Source organism: Diabrotica virgifera, chromosome 8, assembly GCF_917563875.1.
Source record: "Diabrotica virgifera virgifera chromosome 8, PGI_DIABVI_V3a".
NCBI classification, from domain to species: Eukaryota; Metazoa; Arthropoda; class Insecta; order Coleoptera; family Chrysomelidae; genus Diabrotica; species Diabrotica virgifera.
This window is the reverse complement of record NC_065450.1, coordinates 140,944,725-140,960,347: the sequence shown is the minus strand read 5'-3', so window position 1 is coordinate 140,960,347 and position 15,623 is coordinate 140,944,725. Positions and strand designations below refer to the sequence as shown.

Sequence of the window (15,623 nt, the reverse complement as noted above, 5' to 3'; positions counted from 1 at the left end):
TAACAAAGGTTGATGTTTCTTATAAATAGGGTAAGTTAAGAATAAAAAATTACATTTTTTCATATTTTGTGTTTTATTTTTAACTTTATTAATAACCGAGTAACAGTTTTATCATTTCCTGAAAAATGTGAAAAATGGACAAAGTGCGATATGAAAGTCTGCTCCTCAAATAGTATGTAAGTTATTCAATGAATAAAGTTATTCGACCAATAAAACTGACAGATCTACGTTTCACTAATAGGCCAGCAAATGAAGCATTTTGGCTCGCAATTTTTTCGTCCAGCATGTATTTACTTGAAATTTTCACAGAAGGTAGGAAATAGTCCAAGGATCATTTTCTATATCATGCCGCTGTACGCTAAAACCTTGGGGTGGTTGCCACCCCATCTCTGGGGTGGGAATTTTTATTAAATTTTAACTATGTAAATCGATGTAAAAAGTAATTCTAATTTCTTCGTAAAACTAATATTTTTCGAGTTATTCGCGGTTGAAAGTAACAGTTTTTCGACGAAAAATCCAAAATTTTTTGAGGGTTTTTTGAGAATAACTCGAAAAATATGCATTTAATAAAAAAAAAACTGTAGATATCAAAATTATATCTTTTAGTAACACAAACCAAATTCTTTTTCTATAATATTTTCGACCAATACGAACCGAGATACGGCATGTTAAAGGTTAGCTTTTTTCGTCAAATGCATAATTTGAAATATTCAAAGCCAAATAACGGGAAAACTTTACATTTTTCGAGGAAAAGTTATACAATCTTTTTCAAGCATACAATTAGACCTTTCAAAAAAAAATAATAAAAAGTTTCTAGCATAAAAATTGAGCGACTTATGATCAAAAAAAGATCGGTATCTGCTTTTCTCTCTACGAAAAAATAAGTGAAAACAACCCCCTAACTACCCTAATAATTAAAAATTGGTCTTCACCTTTCTGTAATTCCATTTATCGCCAACCGTCACTAAAGTCATTCATTATTGTACTCATTTGACGCCATTTGCGGCAGTAAAGTAACACTTTATTGTACTGAAAGAAGAATTTTACTTTACCTGCCGCGATTAATCAAATTAACCGAGATTGAATGTAAGTGGTCGATGGCAGTAATCGATTATTTATTTGAGTGAACTTAAAATTTATTTACTTTAATTATTGAAAATATTGTACACAATGAAATGAAATTCTGTAGTATTTTGCAATTATATTCATATAAAATTAATCAAAATTTTACCGATTTAGTAATTATTCAATATTGATAACTATCTATCGATTAAAAATCGAAAGCGGCATGCAGAAGTTACCTGTCATCACTGTGGGATTCTTTCGGTGGCAGTGAAAGGTGACGGATGTGATTCGCATCAGGAGGCAAATTTGAAACCTGTGGTGAGATCTACTAACCTTTCCTCTGTTAATAAACCTTTTCTTTTTTAATATTATTGGTATATTACATTTATATTCTTAAATTTCATTTGTATTTAACACGCTTAGATAAGAGTATAAAATATTTAAGGTAATTAATAATGACCGAGGATTCCGGGGGGAAAGTCCCTCCTGACCTTGAAGGTTTTGCTGGTTTTAATAGTCAAGATGTTGATATGAACTTAATGGATACGAATAAAAAAACCGAACAAAAAGATACAAATAATAAAACGGAGACTTTTTTAACTAATTTAAGTTATAATAATTCTGCTATAGGGCCATTTATTGTAATTATTGAAGGAATTGAAAAAGGGCATGCTGTAGGTCGCTATAATCATCTAAAAATTGCTAAAGATATTTTTCAATTAAAACTTAAAGATGTTTTAGAGGTTAAAGAAAAAGGTAAAAACAAATTAGGAATAATATTTCAATCTGCATCAGCAGCAAATAACTTTGTTAAAAATAATAAACTAAATGACAAATACAAAATATATATACCAAGAAACTCGGTAACTTGTAAAGCAATAGCTAGGAATATAAACCCAATATTTACAGAAGAAAACATCAAAAATATGGGCGAAAGCCCTTTTAAGATATTAGATGTAAAAAGATTTACCACGAAAAAAGCCAATGAAGACGGAACAATCGAGTACTCTCCAACGGGGACCATCTTAATAACATTTGAAGGGGTAATAATCCCTAGAAATATAAAATTATGTTACTTATCAATTCCGCTAATTCCCTACATACCACGAGTCACCCAATGTTTCAATTGCCTGGCTTTTGGACACACAAAAATGCAGTGTAAAAGCATAAAAAAATGTCACAACTGTGGCAACCCACATGAAACCGAAGAAAATGCACAACAGACATGTAGAATATCTTGTTACTTCTGCAAATCGACAGAACACCAGGCTACCAGCAGAAAATGTCCCGAGTATGAAAGGCAATGCAACATTAAAAAGACCATGGTATACGAAAATATAACACATTATGAGGCCAATTTTTTGCACCCTAAGTCATATGTACCTAATACATCCAATACAGCACAAACATTTAGATTCTTGCAAACAGAATTCCCCAGTCCACAAAACAAGGGGCAACAATCGGACAATCATATACAGATAAATCAAAGAAGATCTTATATCAATAGCAGTAACATTGTCAAGTCAAAAAGAACATACGCAAATGCATCAACGACAAACGCCTCTCCTCCAACAAAGAGAGTCAGTTTTGACAAAACAGCACATAACAGAGTATTATCATACCCCAATGGAAGACAGGAAAGGGCAGAACACAGGCCACAATTTCAAAATTTTCAATCTAGTCCATATAGAAACATAGATAGAGAAGAAGATCCTGCTGGGTCAGGTACACAGTCAATAGAGTCAAATAATCTGAACAGAGTTGAAGAATATTATAAAAAATTTTTAATTACACCAATAGAACATAAATGTCAAATTAGGGATCTAATTAATACATACTTTGAGTTGTCCAAATCTTCGGAAGATTCGGATAGGCCAGAAAAGTAATCAAAATAACAAGTTATATAATCAGATCAACAAAAAATGCAGTTCTCATCTGCAAGTAACTAACACATTAGTATAAAAATGGATAACACAAACCTTAACATTATTCAATGGAACATACGTAGTGTAAACTCTAATTTTAGTAATTTAATATCACTAATCAGAGATGAGGAACCAGATGTCATTTTACTCAATGAAACCTTTCTAAAACCGGTACATAAATTTAACATTAAAACCTATAATATAGTCAGAAATGATATGAATGAAGGTACTAGTATAGCAACACTAATTAAAAAAAATCTAAAGTACGAAATTTTAAAATGTGGAAATAACCTAGAAACCAACAAATTTAGAATAATAATAATTAAAATTCAAAATTATAATATAGTAAATATATACTCTCATCCCACCAATAAAATAACAAAAAACAAACTATCTAACCTAATTAAGGTGCTACAAGGACCGATCATCATCTTGGGAGATTTCAATGCCCATCATGTTGCTTGGGGATGTGAAATATCTGACACAAATGGTAACAATATAGAAGAATTTGTTGATGAATACAATTTTTTTATACATAACGATGGGACTCCAACAAGACTCACCAGACCAGGACAAAGGAGAAGTGCAGTAGACCTGACGATGACCTCCAGTAATCAAGCCCACAAATGTGATTGGACAGTAATAAACGACCTGGGCTTCAGTGACCACTACCCCACAAAACTAGTTATACAAAATTCCATAAACATTAATCCGGAAAACATCAATCGGGGAATGAAAAATTATAAAAGAGCCAACTGGGAAGAGTACCAGGACATATTAAACCGAACAGCAAATATAGAACAGCTGGAATATAGAGAGTTAATTCAAACAATGGAGAGAGCAGCCAATATGACTATTCCAATGAAAAATCGAACAAAGAGAAGAATAGGATGCATCTGGTGGGATCAGGAATGCTCACAAAAAATAAGAGACAGAAAAGAAGCAATTTTAAGGCTCAAGACACAATTCACAGTTGAAAACTATGTCCACGCCAAAAAAATGATAGCAGCAACAAAAAAGTTTCTAAGGGAGAAAAAAAGAGACAGTTTTAGAAAGTTCTGTGCAACGCTAAATAGAAACTCTGATATGAGCTACGTATGGAGTACAGTTAAAAAATTCTATAATTCACAACAGGGGTATAAAAAAAAACTACCCAACACACAAATCAGTGAAAGTATCTTAACAAATCTATCAGTATGCAACATAGATCCAGAATTTACGATAGTGGCAAACAACAGCATCCAGAATCCTTTCTCCATGAGTGAACTGAAACAAGGTATAAACAATAAAAAGGACACAGCAACGGGCATTGATGCAATCACTTATTCAATGATCAAATATTTACCAGAGGCAGCCTTAAAAAGCTTACTTCATATGTACAATAAGGCACTAGAGGGAAAAGAGATTCCTGAGAGCTGGAAAACACAAATAATACTCCCGTTTCTCAAACCTACCAGAAATCCGCAACTCGTAGATAGTTATAGAGCCATAGCCCTCTCATCATGTGTAGGCAAAATAATGGAACACTTTATTAAAAACAGACTGGAATGGATATTGGAAAATAACCATACATTCAACAGCTTCCAATCAGGGTTTAGAAAAGGTATGGGAATTCAGACTAATATTGCTTTTCTTACATCTTATATTCAGGCAGCATTTTCAGAGAATAAAAGTGTGTTGGGAATTTTCCTAGATATAAAAGCCGCCTATGATCATGTAAACATTTATATACTTTATAAAAAAATGTTAGATTTAAATCTCCCAATAGAACTAACTAACCTTACATTCAAGCTTCTTCATAACAGGAAAATATATGTCAAAGATGAGGAAGAAAATCTCATAGGTCCGACCTTTACAACACAAGGTTTAGCACAAGGATCACCACTCAGTCCGTTACTATTTAACATCTATATACATTCGATTTATGAAATAATACCAGAGGAATGCATTTTATTGTCATATGCAGATGATCTAGTACTGCTAAACAAACATCAAAACCCAATCCAAGCAGTAATAGGATCAAATTTAATTCTTGCAGACATAAGTGAATGGCTAGCGAAACACAGCTTCTCTATTTCAGTAAACAAGAGTGAAGTAGTATGGTTTGCAAAAACTAGTAATAGCTACATATATCCAGAAATCGTTATGGATCAGCAGATCATCCCTCGTAAAAAAGAAATTAAATATTTAGGAGTCACCCTCACAGAAAACCTTAACTGGAACCCCCACATAGAAAACATAAGAAGTAAGGCTATTAAAGGTATTAACGTAATGAGGGCAATAGGGAAAGTTTGGTGGGGTGGGGACCCTGCCACTTTACTACTGGTATATTATGGTCTGGTGAGATCCCATTTGGACTTCGGCAGCATATTCATAAAACCATCAAACAAAAACACCTTGCGTAAGCTAGATACAGTACAATTTCAAGCCCTAAGGGTTATCCTCGGATGCATGAAGTCAACTCCTACAACAGCATTGCTGGCAGAAACTGCAGAGATGGCACTAGAATTTCGAAGAAAATGGTTGGCAACGAAATTTATGACAAAAATGTACAGCATTCAAGATAATCCGATATTAAAGGTAATCAAAGATATTAAACAAGCGTGTACTTATAAGATAGGATATTGGAAACAAAGAGAGAGACCATACCTAGTGGAGGCACTTGACCAACTAGAACCATACAAAAGTATAATTCACACAGCAAATGTGATACCCTGCTTCTCGTTCAACATGGACATACAATACACACGACTTCCCACAGTGCAATTAAAAATCAGCAAGTCAGATCATCATCAAAATATGATATTCAAAGCAGCAACAGAGAAATTAAGTGAAAACTACCTATTTATCTATACTGATGCATCAAAAAGTGGGAATGCTAAGGAAGCAGAGACAGGCTACGGTGTATACATTCCCAATATCAACTATTCATACTCATCTAGATTACCATCAGCATTGAATATATGCACAGCAGAAATAGTGGCTATTGGCAAGGGGGTAAAGGAATGTCTGAATCGAGGTATTACTGATTGTATTGTCTTTACTGACTCCAGAAGTGCTATACAGAAACTAACAAAAGTTGGCATAAATGCAAATAATGATCATACCACATTAGAAACGAAACAGCTATTAGTAGAGGCAAACTCAGATAACAAAAAATATAAATTGTGCTGGATCCCCGGTCACTCAGGAATAGAGGGAAACGAATATGCTGATAAGTTGGCAAATATTGGGAGAGTACTTAATGTCCCACAAAGTATGAAAATAAACTACACAGATGTTTGGCCAATATTGAAAAGTAAAATAAGGAGGGAACATGACATATGCTGGAAATCACAGACACAGACTAAAGGGAGATGGTATTCTGGAATTCAACCCTCATTTCCAGATAAACCCTGGTTTAAAAAATTTCCCTATATAGACCGAAGACACCTGACTAATATAATAAGGATGAGGACAGGGCACTGTTGCACAGGATCACATCTATATCGACTAAAAATAAAAGATCATCCATTCTGTGAATGTGGAAGAGAGGAGAATATAGACCATATTCTTTTGCAATGTCCCATAAGAAAAGGTACACAGTTTGATCTTAGAGATGAACTAAAAAAACTAGGGGTCCCAGTTAGTTTTAATATACAAGATATTCTTTGCAATCTAACTTTTGATCAACTAAAATTAATTGTTACTCATTTAAATATTAACAAGGTCAATTTGTGAAATACAAACTCAATTGTCCCATATTTCTTTATCCTATCCTTTCCTGGGTTCTAGTCTAACCGAGGTAACATTTCGGGTTGTGAAAGCTCTGCCGTTACCCCGGAGCGAGAAGAGTTTTATCCCTATGTTGTTCTATTTGTCTAAACTAACATCTCTCATCACAGGGTATATTTCTATACGTATAAATTTGTTAGATATTATGAACGTCTAAAGAAATGATTTTAATATTTAAGAATAAAGAAACAGGAAATAAAATACTAAAATCCGTTAGCCGAAACATAACCTATCATATTAAGTAATTGTAAAAAAAAAGCGTAGAATCTTCTTGTTTGTCTTTAGAGTGCTGCAGTATTGCTAAGAGCAAGACAACTGCAACACGAAAGAAATGTGCTGGCAGATGCACTTGTATGCAAGCCAAAAAAAAAGAAGTGGAGTGGAGTGTCATCACTGTCATATTTAAAAAATTTAAATTGAAAATTGTATTTATTGTAATAAAAGTGTTAAAACGAATATCAAATTATAGTACAGTAGTGCTGCTTTGGAAATGGAAGAAATTACATGAACGCCACCTGAAATACGCAAGAAATCGTTAGAGTCAGTTTCAGAGCTTCTCCCAGCAAAATCCATCGAAAAATACAATAGGCAATATGACATATTTAAAGCATGGCGTGAAAAAAATTGTATTACAAATTATAGTGAAAGTGTTTTACTAGCATATTTCTCTGAATTGCCTAAAGAATATTCTCCATCGACTATGTGGTCCTATTATTCAATGTTAAAGGCAACTTTGACCACAAATAAAGACATATATAAGCAATTATAAAAAACTTACAGCTTTTTTTAAACAAAAAGGAAGGAATTACATTCCCAAAAAATCAAACACCCTGCCGCAAGAAGTGCTAAATTTCTTATTAAATGCACCTGATAACGATTATTTTTAATGATGAAGGTAATCCAACAAAAATAAAATTACTATTACATATTATATTGTACGTAAAGTTCTTTTTCATATCCTTGAATCTACCATGATTTATGTAGAATGTCTTTTCATTTGATGTCAATTTTTTTCTTTACATTTTTTACTTGCCTATTTGTTCTTTTTATACCTAATATCGGGCCGTGTCTACCAAGTGGTTGCGTAGGCTAGCGGTATGTGTATCTAGTTACGGACTTGTCAGTACTTTGTTCGAATCCCCCGTAAGGAAAACTTTTTTAATTAATATTAATGGTTATTGACATACTTAGACTATTATAAGGACTAAGTACACACACTTTTTTTTCATTAGAAGGATATAATTAAGTATATGTTAAGTAAGTGTTAATGTTTTTTATGATTGGCGATAAAATTTTGTATGCACCACGTCAGTAAAGACTCTTTATCGAACTCGTCTGTTATTCGCCTTGCTCGCTACGCTCGCTCGGCTCATAATATCAGACTCGTTCGATAAAGAGTCACTTTACTGACTTGGTACATAAATAACTATTATATTTGCATTATAAATACACCCAAGAAGTTTGACCTATTTAAAAGGGCTAATTTTAAAAACATTGGAGTTAAAAAAAATAGATTTTTTGCAATTTCGTATTTTTCACCTTTTTCTTCAAAATATCTCCGAAAATACTGGATACGAAAAAAATAATAGACTACTAAACTGAAGCTTTTTTAATAACTAAAATTTTCTTGTGCATAGATTTTCATTACAGTGAATAGTTAGCAAGATATAGCTGTTTAAAACCTCTATTTACTAGCAAACACCCCCTTATTCGAGCCCTTTAAACCCACCCCAATTAAAAACTAAGAGATCTTATGGAATTTAATTTACATAGTCTTAAAGCTCTTCAAAAATCCTACAAAATCATTTTTGAAAAAACTTTTTATAGCCAAAAATGAAGGAGCTATGTTCATAAAACGAATTTTTGTTTTCGACAAATTTGAATAGTTCGCTTATAGCATTTTCAATGTATATAATACCACAGAACCGGTTCGTATACTGGAAGGTGACTAAAAAAACTATTTTTACGTGTATTTGTACATATTTGTAAATTCGTATTTTTGTGTAAATAAATGTTTTTGTAATTCTTTAATTCTACTTTTTTTCTGTATAGAGTATAGATCTAGTAAATTATCTATTTATAAAAATTGCAATGTTATTAAGGGTGTTTTTAAGGGTTGAAATATTATGATATTATATCCTTCAGCATAAAACAATCATTATTTAACCAATCAAAACCAAATTTTACCCATATTAAAGTTTACAATGTTTTTATATAATTTTTGACGATAAGGGGTAGTTTACACCCCTAAAAATAATCAACGCCTTGAGCATGATATAGAATATGAAGGACAGGGTATGTTGATCCTAATCCCAAATTTTTATGTAAATCGATGCAAGCCGAAATTATTCTTTTAGGATAAGTCAATTTTTTATATATAGCTCCAGCAAGGGTGGTTTTAAGGGTTGAAATATTATATTATATCTTAAAGCATAAAACACTCATTATGTAACTAATAAGAACCAAATGTTGACAATATTAAAGTTTAAAATGTTATTTTATAATTTTTTACAATTAGGGGTAGTTTTCACTCATAGAAAATCAAAAGCGTACAACGGCTCAATATAGAAAATGAACTAGAGGGTGCAATGAGCCTAATCACAAATTTTTGTACAAATCAATGCTGGACGAAAAAATTGCGAGGTTTTGCCTTTTTGTCAGTTTTATTTCCTCGACTATAACGTCTACTAAGACTTTTATTTTATTTATTTATCAAATCATTATTTACTCTTTGAATAAATTGACAAGCCAATATCGCTTTAAATATCTATAATGGCGGTACCATACTTCGCTATGCGTTATGTGTTATGCCCCTACGCTGTATGCGCCCAAATATTGTCCTGTGAAGTGTGTAAAAACCGACAACAGATGGATAGACGTATTTGCCATACGTGCTTACTCCCAATGCGCGCGCATGAAATGTCCTATGCAGCCGAATAAGGCGCATAACAAATAACACATAGCGAAGTGTGGCGCCGCCATAACAAAGAAAATTCGTCAGTTTAACTTTAAATTATCAAAATTGTAATGAAATACGATAAAAATATAATCAAAGGTAATACCACGAGCCATCTAAATTTTATCGATAAATTTTTTTGTTTTCACGAAAACTTCTTTATTTGGTAAAATTACGAAAACAAACCGAATGATAAAATCACGAGTCCGAAGGACGAGTGATTTTATCCATTTCGGTTTGTTTGAGTGATTTTACCCTAAATAAAGAAGTTTAAGTATGAAAACGAAAAAATTTATCAAGCAAAATTTAGAGGACGAGTGGTATTTGAAAAGATTATTTTGAGAACCAATATGTATTATTAGTAAATACGGGCATCTGTGAAATATTTTTAAGACAACTAGGATCAGTGTCTTAAGTAGGTTATAGATAAATTATTTTATGATTTAAAAATGAACCAATTTATTTATTATATTGTTAATACATAAAAAACTGTTTAAATCGAAAATAAACAATTATTAAAAACACAATTTTTATAACTAATATGAGATTTTCCAATGTCGTTCGTAACGTCTAATCTGTCGTCACTTTCAGTATCATTAATTACAGTCGCAGTTGATGTACTGACAATGCACTCAGTTGTAGTAGTTGTTCTAAGTTTATTAATATTTTTTTATGATGTTCTTCATTAACTTGTAAATAAGGTTTTAACGAAGAAGCTGTGGCATGTCCAGTTATTTTTATTGCCTCCTGTTCTTGAATTCCTGCCTTAACAAGATGAGATACTACACTGGATCGGCTTTAATGATTTGTTATTTTTCGGTTTTGTGTGTCCAATCCGCATTTTTTTGCAGAGTTCTTCAACCATTTAGCCATTTCATTTGGTCCAATGGGAGTATTTTCAAACCATATTTCATTACCTGTTTGCCAGTATGGATTTGGGGTAAGGAAAAATCTATCGCTGGTAATATTTTTACCACGCTTCTCCATGATTTTTTTATATAGTCTTATTGGGCACCTTTCTGGATCTTTAACGTTGGTGTCAGTAATCCGAACACTTTTTTTGACCACCTTGGCATGTTTTGGTAAAAATTGGATTATGTTCAATCCTTCCTGTTTCTTTGCCGGCATTATTTATTTCATATTTGAAATAATCAATTCTACAATGAACACCCTCACCACCGCGCCATGCTAACTCGTAAGAGACAACATGAAAAAATTTCATCTCTAATCCTAGCGGATTATTTTCATCGCACGAGTCTATAATACTCAAATACTCTTTTTCATCCAGCGCTATAGCACTTTGTTTTCTTTTTTCGGGACGACTTTGTAACTCTTTCCTTTTTGCATTTCTCACGTCTCTTGCCTTCTTAAATACAATGTCGATAAACGGGTTAAAACTTATATTAAACTCTGAAAAATATTTTTCTTGAATCATTTTTGCTGTTACATTCCAAATAGTTTTAACAGAGTATTCCTTGTAATCTTCCCCATTCATTTTCTTCATATTCATTCCCCAATCTTCAACAACTTTTGCAATTTCTTGAATACTTGTATTATCATTCAACTGATAGTTCCTTACTGTTCCAACTGATAGTTCCATTCAACTGATAGTTCCAAATTGTGTCCAAACAGACCTTTTTGTCTTAATTGTATTTTGAGGCGTATTATTTTTTAACAAATCTTTAATTTGTTCATGATTATTGTCACCAAATCTAACGCTAACGTCCATTTTGTTTAAATTAAATTATGACGATGTTAAATAGCGAAAATTTAAATCGGTCAAAATTGCGCGGCCTACTTGCTTCGTGGTCTTACCCAGCTACGCTGGGTGAGTTCACCACAGTGCAGTGGTGTAATTGGTTTTGCCTAACCCCCAGGTGAATGCATTTTATTTAATTATTATTCACCAGTGTTTTTGTAATAATAAAATAGGAGAATGTAATTTTAGAACTATTTTACTAATTCTACTAATATAATGTGTATTTTAAAAGTAACTATTGTTCCAAAATATTACGTTATAAATATTCGAATCCTTTTATGTGATAACACTGGTTTGTTGAAATCGGCAACAAAATAGAAGAATTAGTTCTGTGTTGTGTGTACGGTTTACATCGGTTCTGTTTGACGTTTATGAAAAGTTTAGAAATATTTATTTTGAAAATAAAAACTGTAGAAAATCTGAGTATATCGTGGTTAGTGTTTTTAAAATATCTATGTACCAGGGCTGTTCATAAATTAAGTTAGTAAACACAGGTATGTACGTATTATGTGAAATTTAGGGTACCTTAAGTTTTATCAGGGAAGAGACTGTTTTATCAAGGAAGAGGCTGTTTTATCAGTATTACACTCAATGATTGGCTAGAACGACGCGTGGTGATTGGCTGAAAAAGCAAAAACGTCAGAATTTGACAGGTGAAAAAAATAATCAACTAATAAATTTTATTCGACGAATAAGTATTCACTGATTTATTTGTTGTTGGTGAAACCGGCCCTAAGTAATGCACTTTGCACTTTTGAATCAGTAAAAATATTATATTTCAGAAAAAAAAATTGTATTACCTAAAAATTGTGGTGTCCTGACAAGATCAATAGGTGGTGGATCTGGACCGCTATAATTTCTGTACAAAACTGTTATATCTGCTGGATTCAACGTATTCTTAGACAACATCGCCGTCAATGCTTGACAAGCAGTAGGGTAACCAGATGCTCCATTTAATGCCATTGTAATAGGAGTAACATCATTCCCACTGAAAAAGTTTATGTATATAAACAAATACAAGACAGTTTAACCTCAGTTTTTTGCTTTTAATAGGATTTCATCTTTTATATAAATTCATGACGAAACATGTGATAAACTCATGTATAAATTAAAGAGCTCCAGGCTTTCGTTTGTTATATTAAGCGAACATCAGAGTAAACAAAAAAAAAAGATCAAACAAAAGAACAAGAATTTGTGTGTACTTTGTACGCACGTAAGAAGTTATACTTCTATTATATGGTTTCAACGAAATAAATATACTTTCAACAGGTTATTTGTATTTTATTTAAAGATTAAACTAATTTTTAATCACTACTTTCCAAAAATGTTTATTAAAACAATATCAAAAATAAAAAAAAGAAAACACACGGATTCGAACCGGGGACCTCTCGATCTCCAGTCGAACGCTCTACCACTGAGCTATACTCCCTTTGTTTTTACGGATTACAAGATTTCCAGACATAGTGACAAATAGATCAAGTGAAGTATGAAAATACTTTAAATATTACTATCTTATTCTCGAGGAAGACAAATCCAAAGACACAAAAATTATAATAAATATATTGATTACAAACACTAATATATTCTTTCCACACTCTGTTTGGACTGATACATACATAACTTAAAAGATTTAGCAACGAACTCCATACTGTCTGTGTGCGCATGCGCGCAAAAATACAAATTCACTCCCAATCGCCCCTAAAGAAGTATAACTTCAAAAATGCATGAAACAACAAGTAATTATTTTAATATAGTCGGTTCGTTGTTGTTGTTTGCGTTGTTTTTTTTTTAAACGATCCCCTAGCTAGAGTACCTACAAATCTTATTGCGTATTTAAGGGGATGGGTACCTACGTATTTTCGGCTGCAATGCTATTCGAATTGGGATTCATTGTTTTCGAATCCTGAGAAAACTAGTAAGTATTTTTGAAAAATTTAAATGCAAAATGAAAGATTACGTTATTAGCGAGGGTCAAAAGTCCCTGAGAACTTCTATAATATTTATTTTAATAAGTTACAGGGGTGAAAAACTAAGAGAAAATTTAGTGTGATTTTTAATTTCAAATATTCTTATTCAAAATAAACTTTTTATGTATTCTAAGGGACTTTCGGCCCTCGGTAATAATTTAGTCTTTCATTCTGCGTTTAAATTTTTCAAAAATATTTATTGGTTTTTTCAGGATTCGAAAAAAATGAACACAATGTCCGTGGTAATATTTTCCAAAAACAATCTTTGTCTTACAACGCACTCAGTCGAATAGAATATTGTCAGCATATTGTCCGTCAGACAGTGACAATCAGTGATAATTTTAAATATTTGACTTGGCATCGGGAATATTGTCACGGTCCCAGGCCGGTCCTGTCAACGCCAGAACTCTCTGGCGCCGAAGTGTCTGAAACCCTGTTCGTCGGCGGGACAGCTGTTACTTATCGGCATATCTAGAAGATCACCGAATACACCTTTTTTTATTGCTTTGTAAATAATACATTTCTTTCGATTTTTTCTGGAAATCAGTAGATTAGTTTTTATAACTATATAAAGAGACATTTTTTGAAATTAGAGTTAGTGTAATCTTTAATAAAGCCGTGGTTATTTTGTAACGAATAAAAATAATGCAGTATTTTAATGTTAAGTTTGTAAATTAGTGTTATTAAAGGATATAAATTCAGTGTTCTTTATTTCTTTAAGTGTAAGTTATTAAAAATAATAAAGTCAATTAAATTAAACTTAGTGCCTAAAAACATAAATAATAAAATAGTAGAGTCAACCACGTAAAAAGACAATTACATCACACTGGTGTCAGAAGTGGGATAAAAAAAAATAAATAAGTAATATAAGCTCGGTTTAATACAGTGTGGAATCTTTAATAATAACTAAATATAAATCGTACTAAATAAAGTGTGTGATCATGCCTTCCTTGTGTAAGCTAACAATTGCAGACCTGAGACTTGAACTGGAAGAAAGGGACCTGAGTTCTACTGGCAAAAAGGCTGATCTAGTTGAACGTCTGAAGAACGCACTAAAAGAAGAGGGTCATGATCCAGAAACTTACGTGTTTGAAGACAAGCATGCTGCTTTAATTTCGTCAATAACATCGTTAGAGAGCAAAGTTTCTAGTGAAATCTCCCAAGTTTCCTCGGATGTTTCGAAAGTTTCCTCCGATGTTTCTAAAGTTTCGACAGACATTACATCGTTAGAAAAAAAAGTTTCTAGTGAAATCTCCCAAGTTTCCTCGGATGTTTTGAAAGTTTCGACAGACATTATATCGTTAGAGAACAAAGTTTCTAGTGAAATTTCGAAAGTTTCGGGTGATATTTCATCCCTTGACAGCAAAATGACTAACGAGATCTCTAAAGTCACTTCGGATTTTGACGACAAGATATCGTCCATAAAATCTACTTTTGAAGAAAAGATCAAGGAAATAGAAAAGAAAATGGAGGAAACGGAAAAAGTAGGCAAAGGTATGGAACCCATCTTAACAGACATTAAAAATGATGAAACCAAATACAAATTGGAGCCACGGTCGATAGTTGAAGGGAGTGTAGGTCATGCTCGTGTTAAGGTGCCAAATTTCGACGGAAAGTCATCATGGAACAACTACATGAAACAGTTCGAATCGGCGGCCAGAGCGAACGGATGGTCCGAAAAAGAAAAAGCTGTAAACCTCACTATTGCTCTTCGAGGCGACGCTTTGGATGTCCTCCAGACCATAGCCGTAGAGGAGACAGATGACTTCGAGCAGCTGAAAAAGAGACTGAATATGCGATACGGGCACGAACATTTAGAGCATGTCTATCAGTCGCAGTTTAAAAATCGAAGACAAAAGAAAGATGAAGCTCTTCAAGAATACGAGGTCGATATTGCCAGGTTGGTACGATATGCATATCCAACAGCTCCCGAAGACATGATGGAAAAGTTGGCTGTTCAAACATTAATTGATGGCCTTCGTGATCATGAAATGCAAAGAACACTGCGATTAGCTCGTCACAAGACGCTGGTTGATGTCTTGTCTGCCGCCCTCGAATACGAATAAGCTACCCAGGCCTCTGGCGGGTACAGTAAAGTTAGGACTGTGAAAGAGGAAGAGGATGAAGACAAACTGGACCAGATTGTCAATATGATAAAGGGCATTTCATACAAGAAA

The 15,623-nt window shown here is 32.9% G+C and overlaps 1 protein-coding gene and 1 non-coding gene across 5 annotated transcripts in view; both read right to left on the bottom strand.

The window, feature by feature from the left end:
- The window catches only part of LOC126889811 (negative elongation factor D), a 124,613-nt gene that overhangs the window by 72,468 nt on the left and 36,522 nt on the right, over window positions 1-15,623 (bottom strand). For all 4 annotated transcript variants that reach the window (XM_050658472.1, XM_050658473.1, XM_050658471.1 and 1 more), the window contains one exon: window positions 12,280-12,467. In XM_050658472.1, coding sequence (XP_050514429.1) covers window positions 12,280-12,467 — 188 coding nt within the window. The remainder of the gene's footprint in view (window positions 1-12,279; window positions 12,468-15,623) is intronic.
- Window positions 12,837-12,908, bottom strand: Trnas-gga (transfer RNA serine (anticodon GGA)). Its single transcript has one exon. It is a non-coding gene; the product is annotated as a tRNA-Ser (tRNA).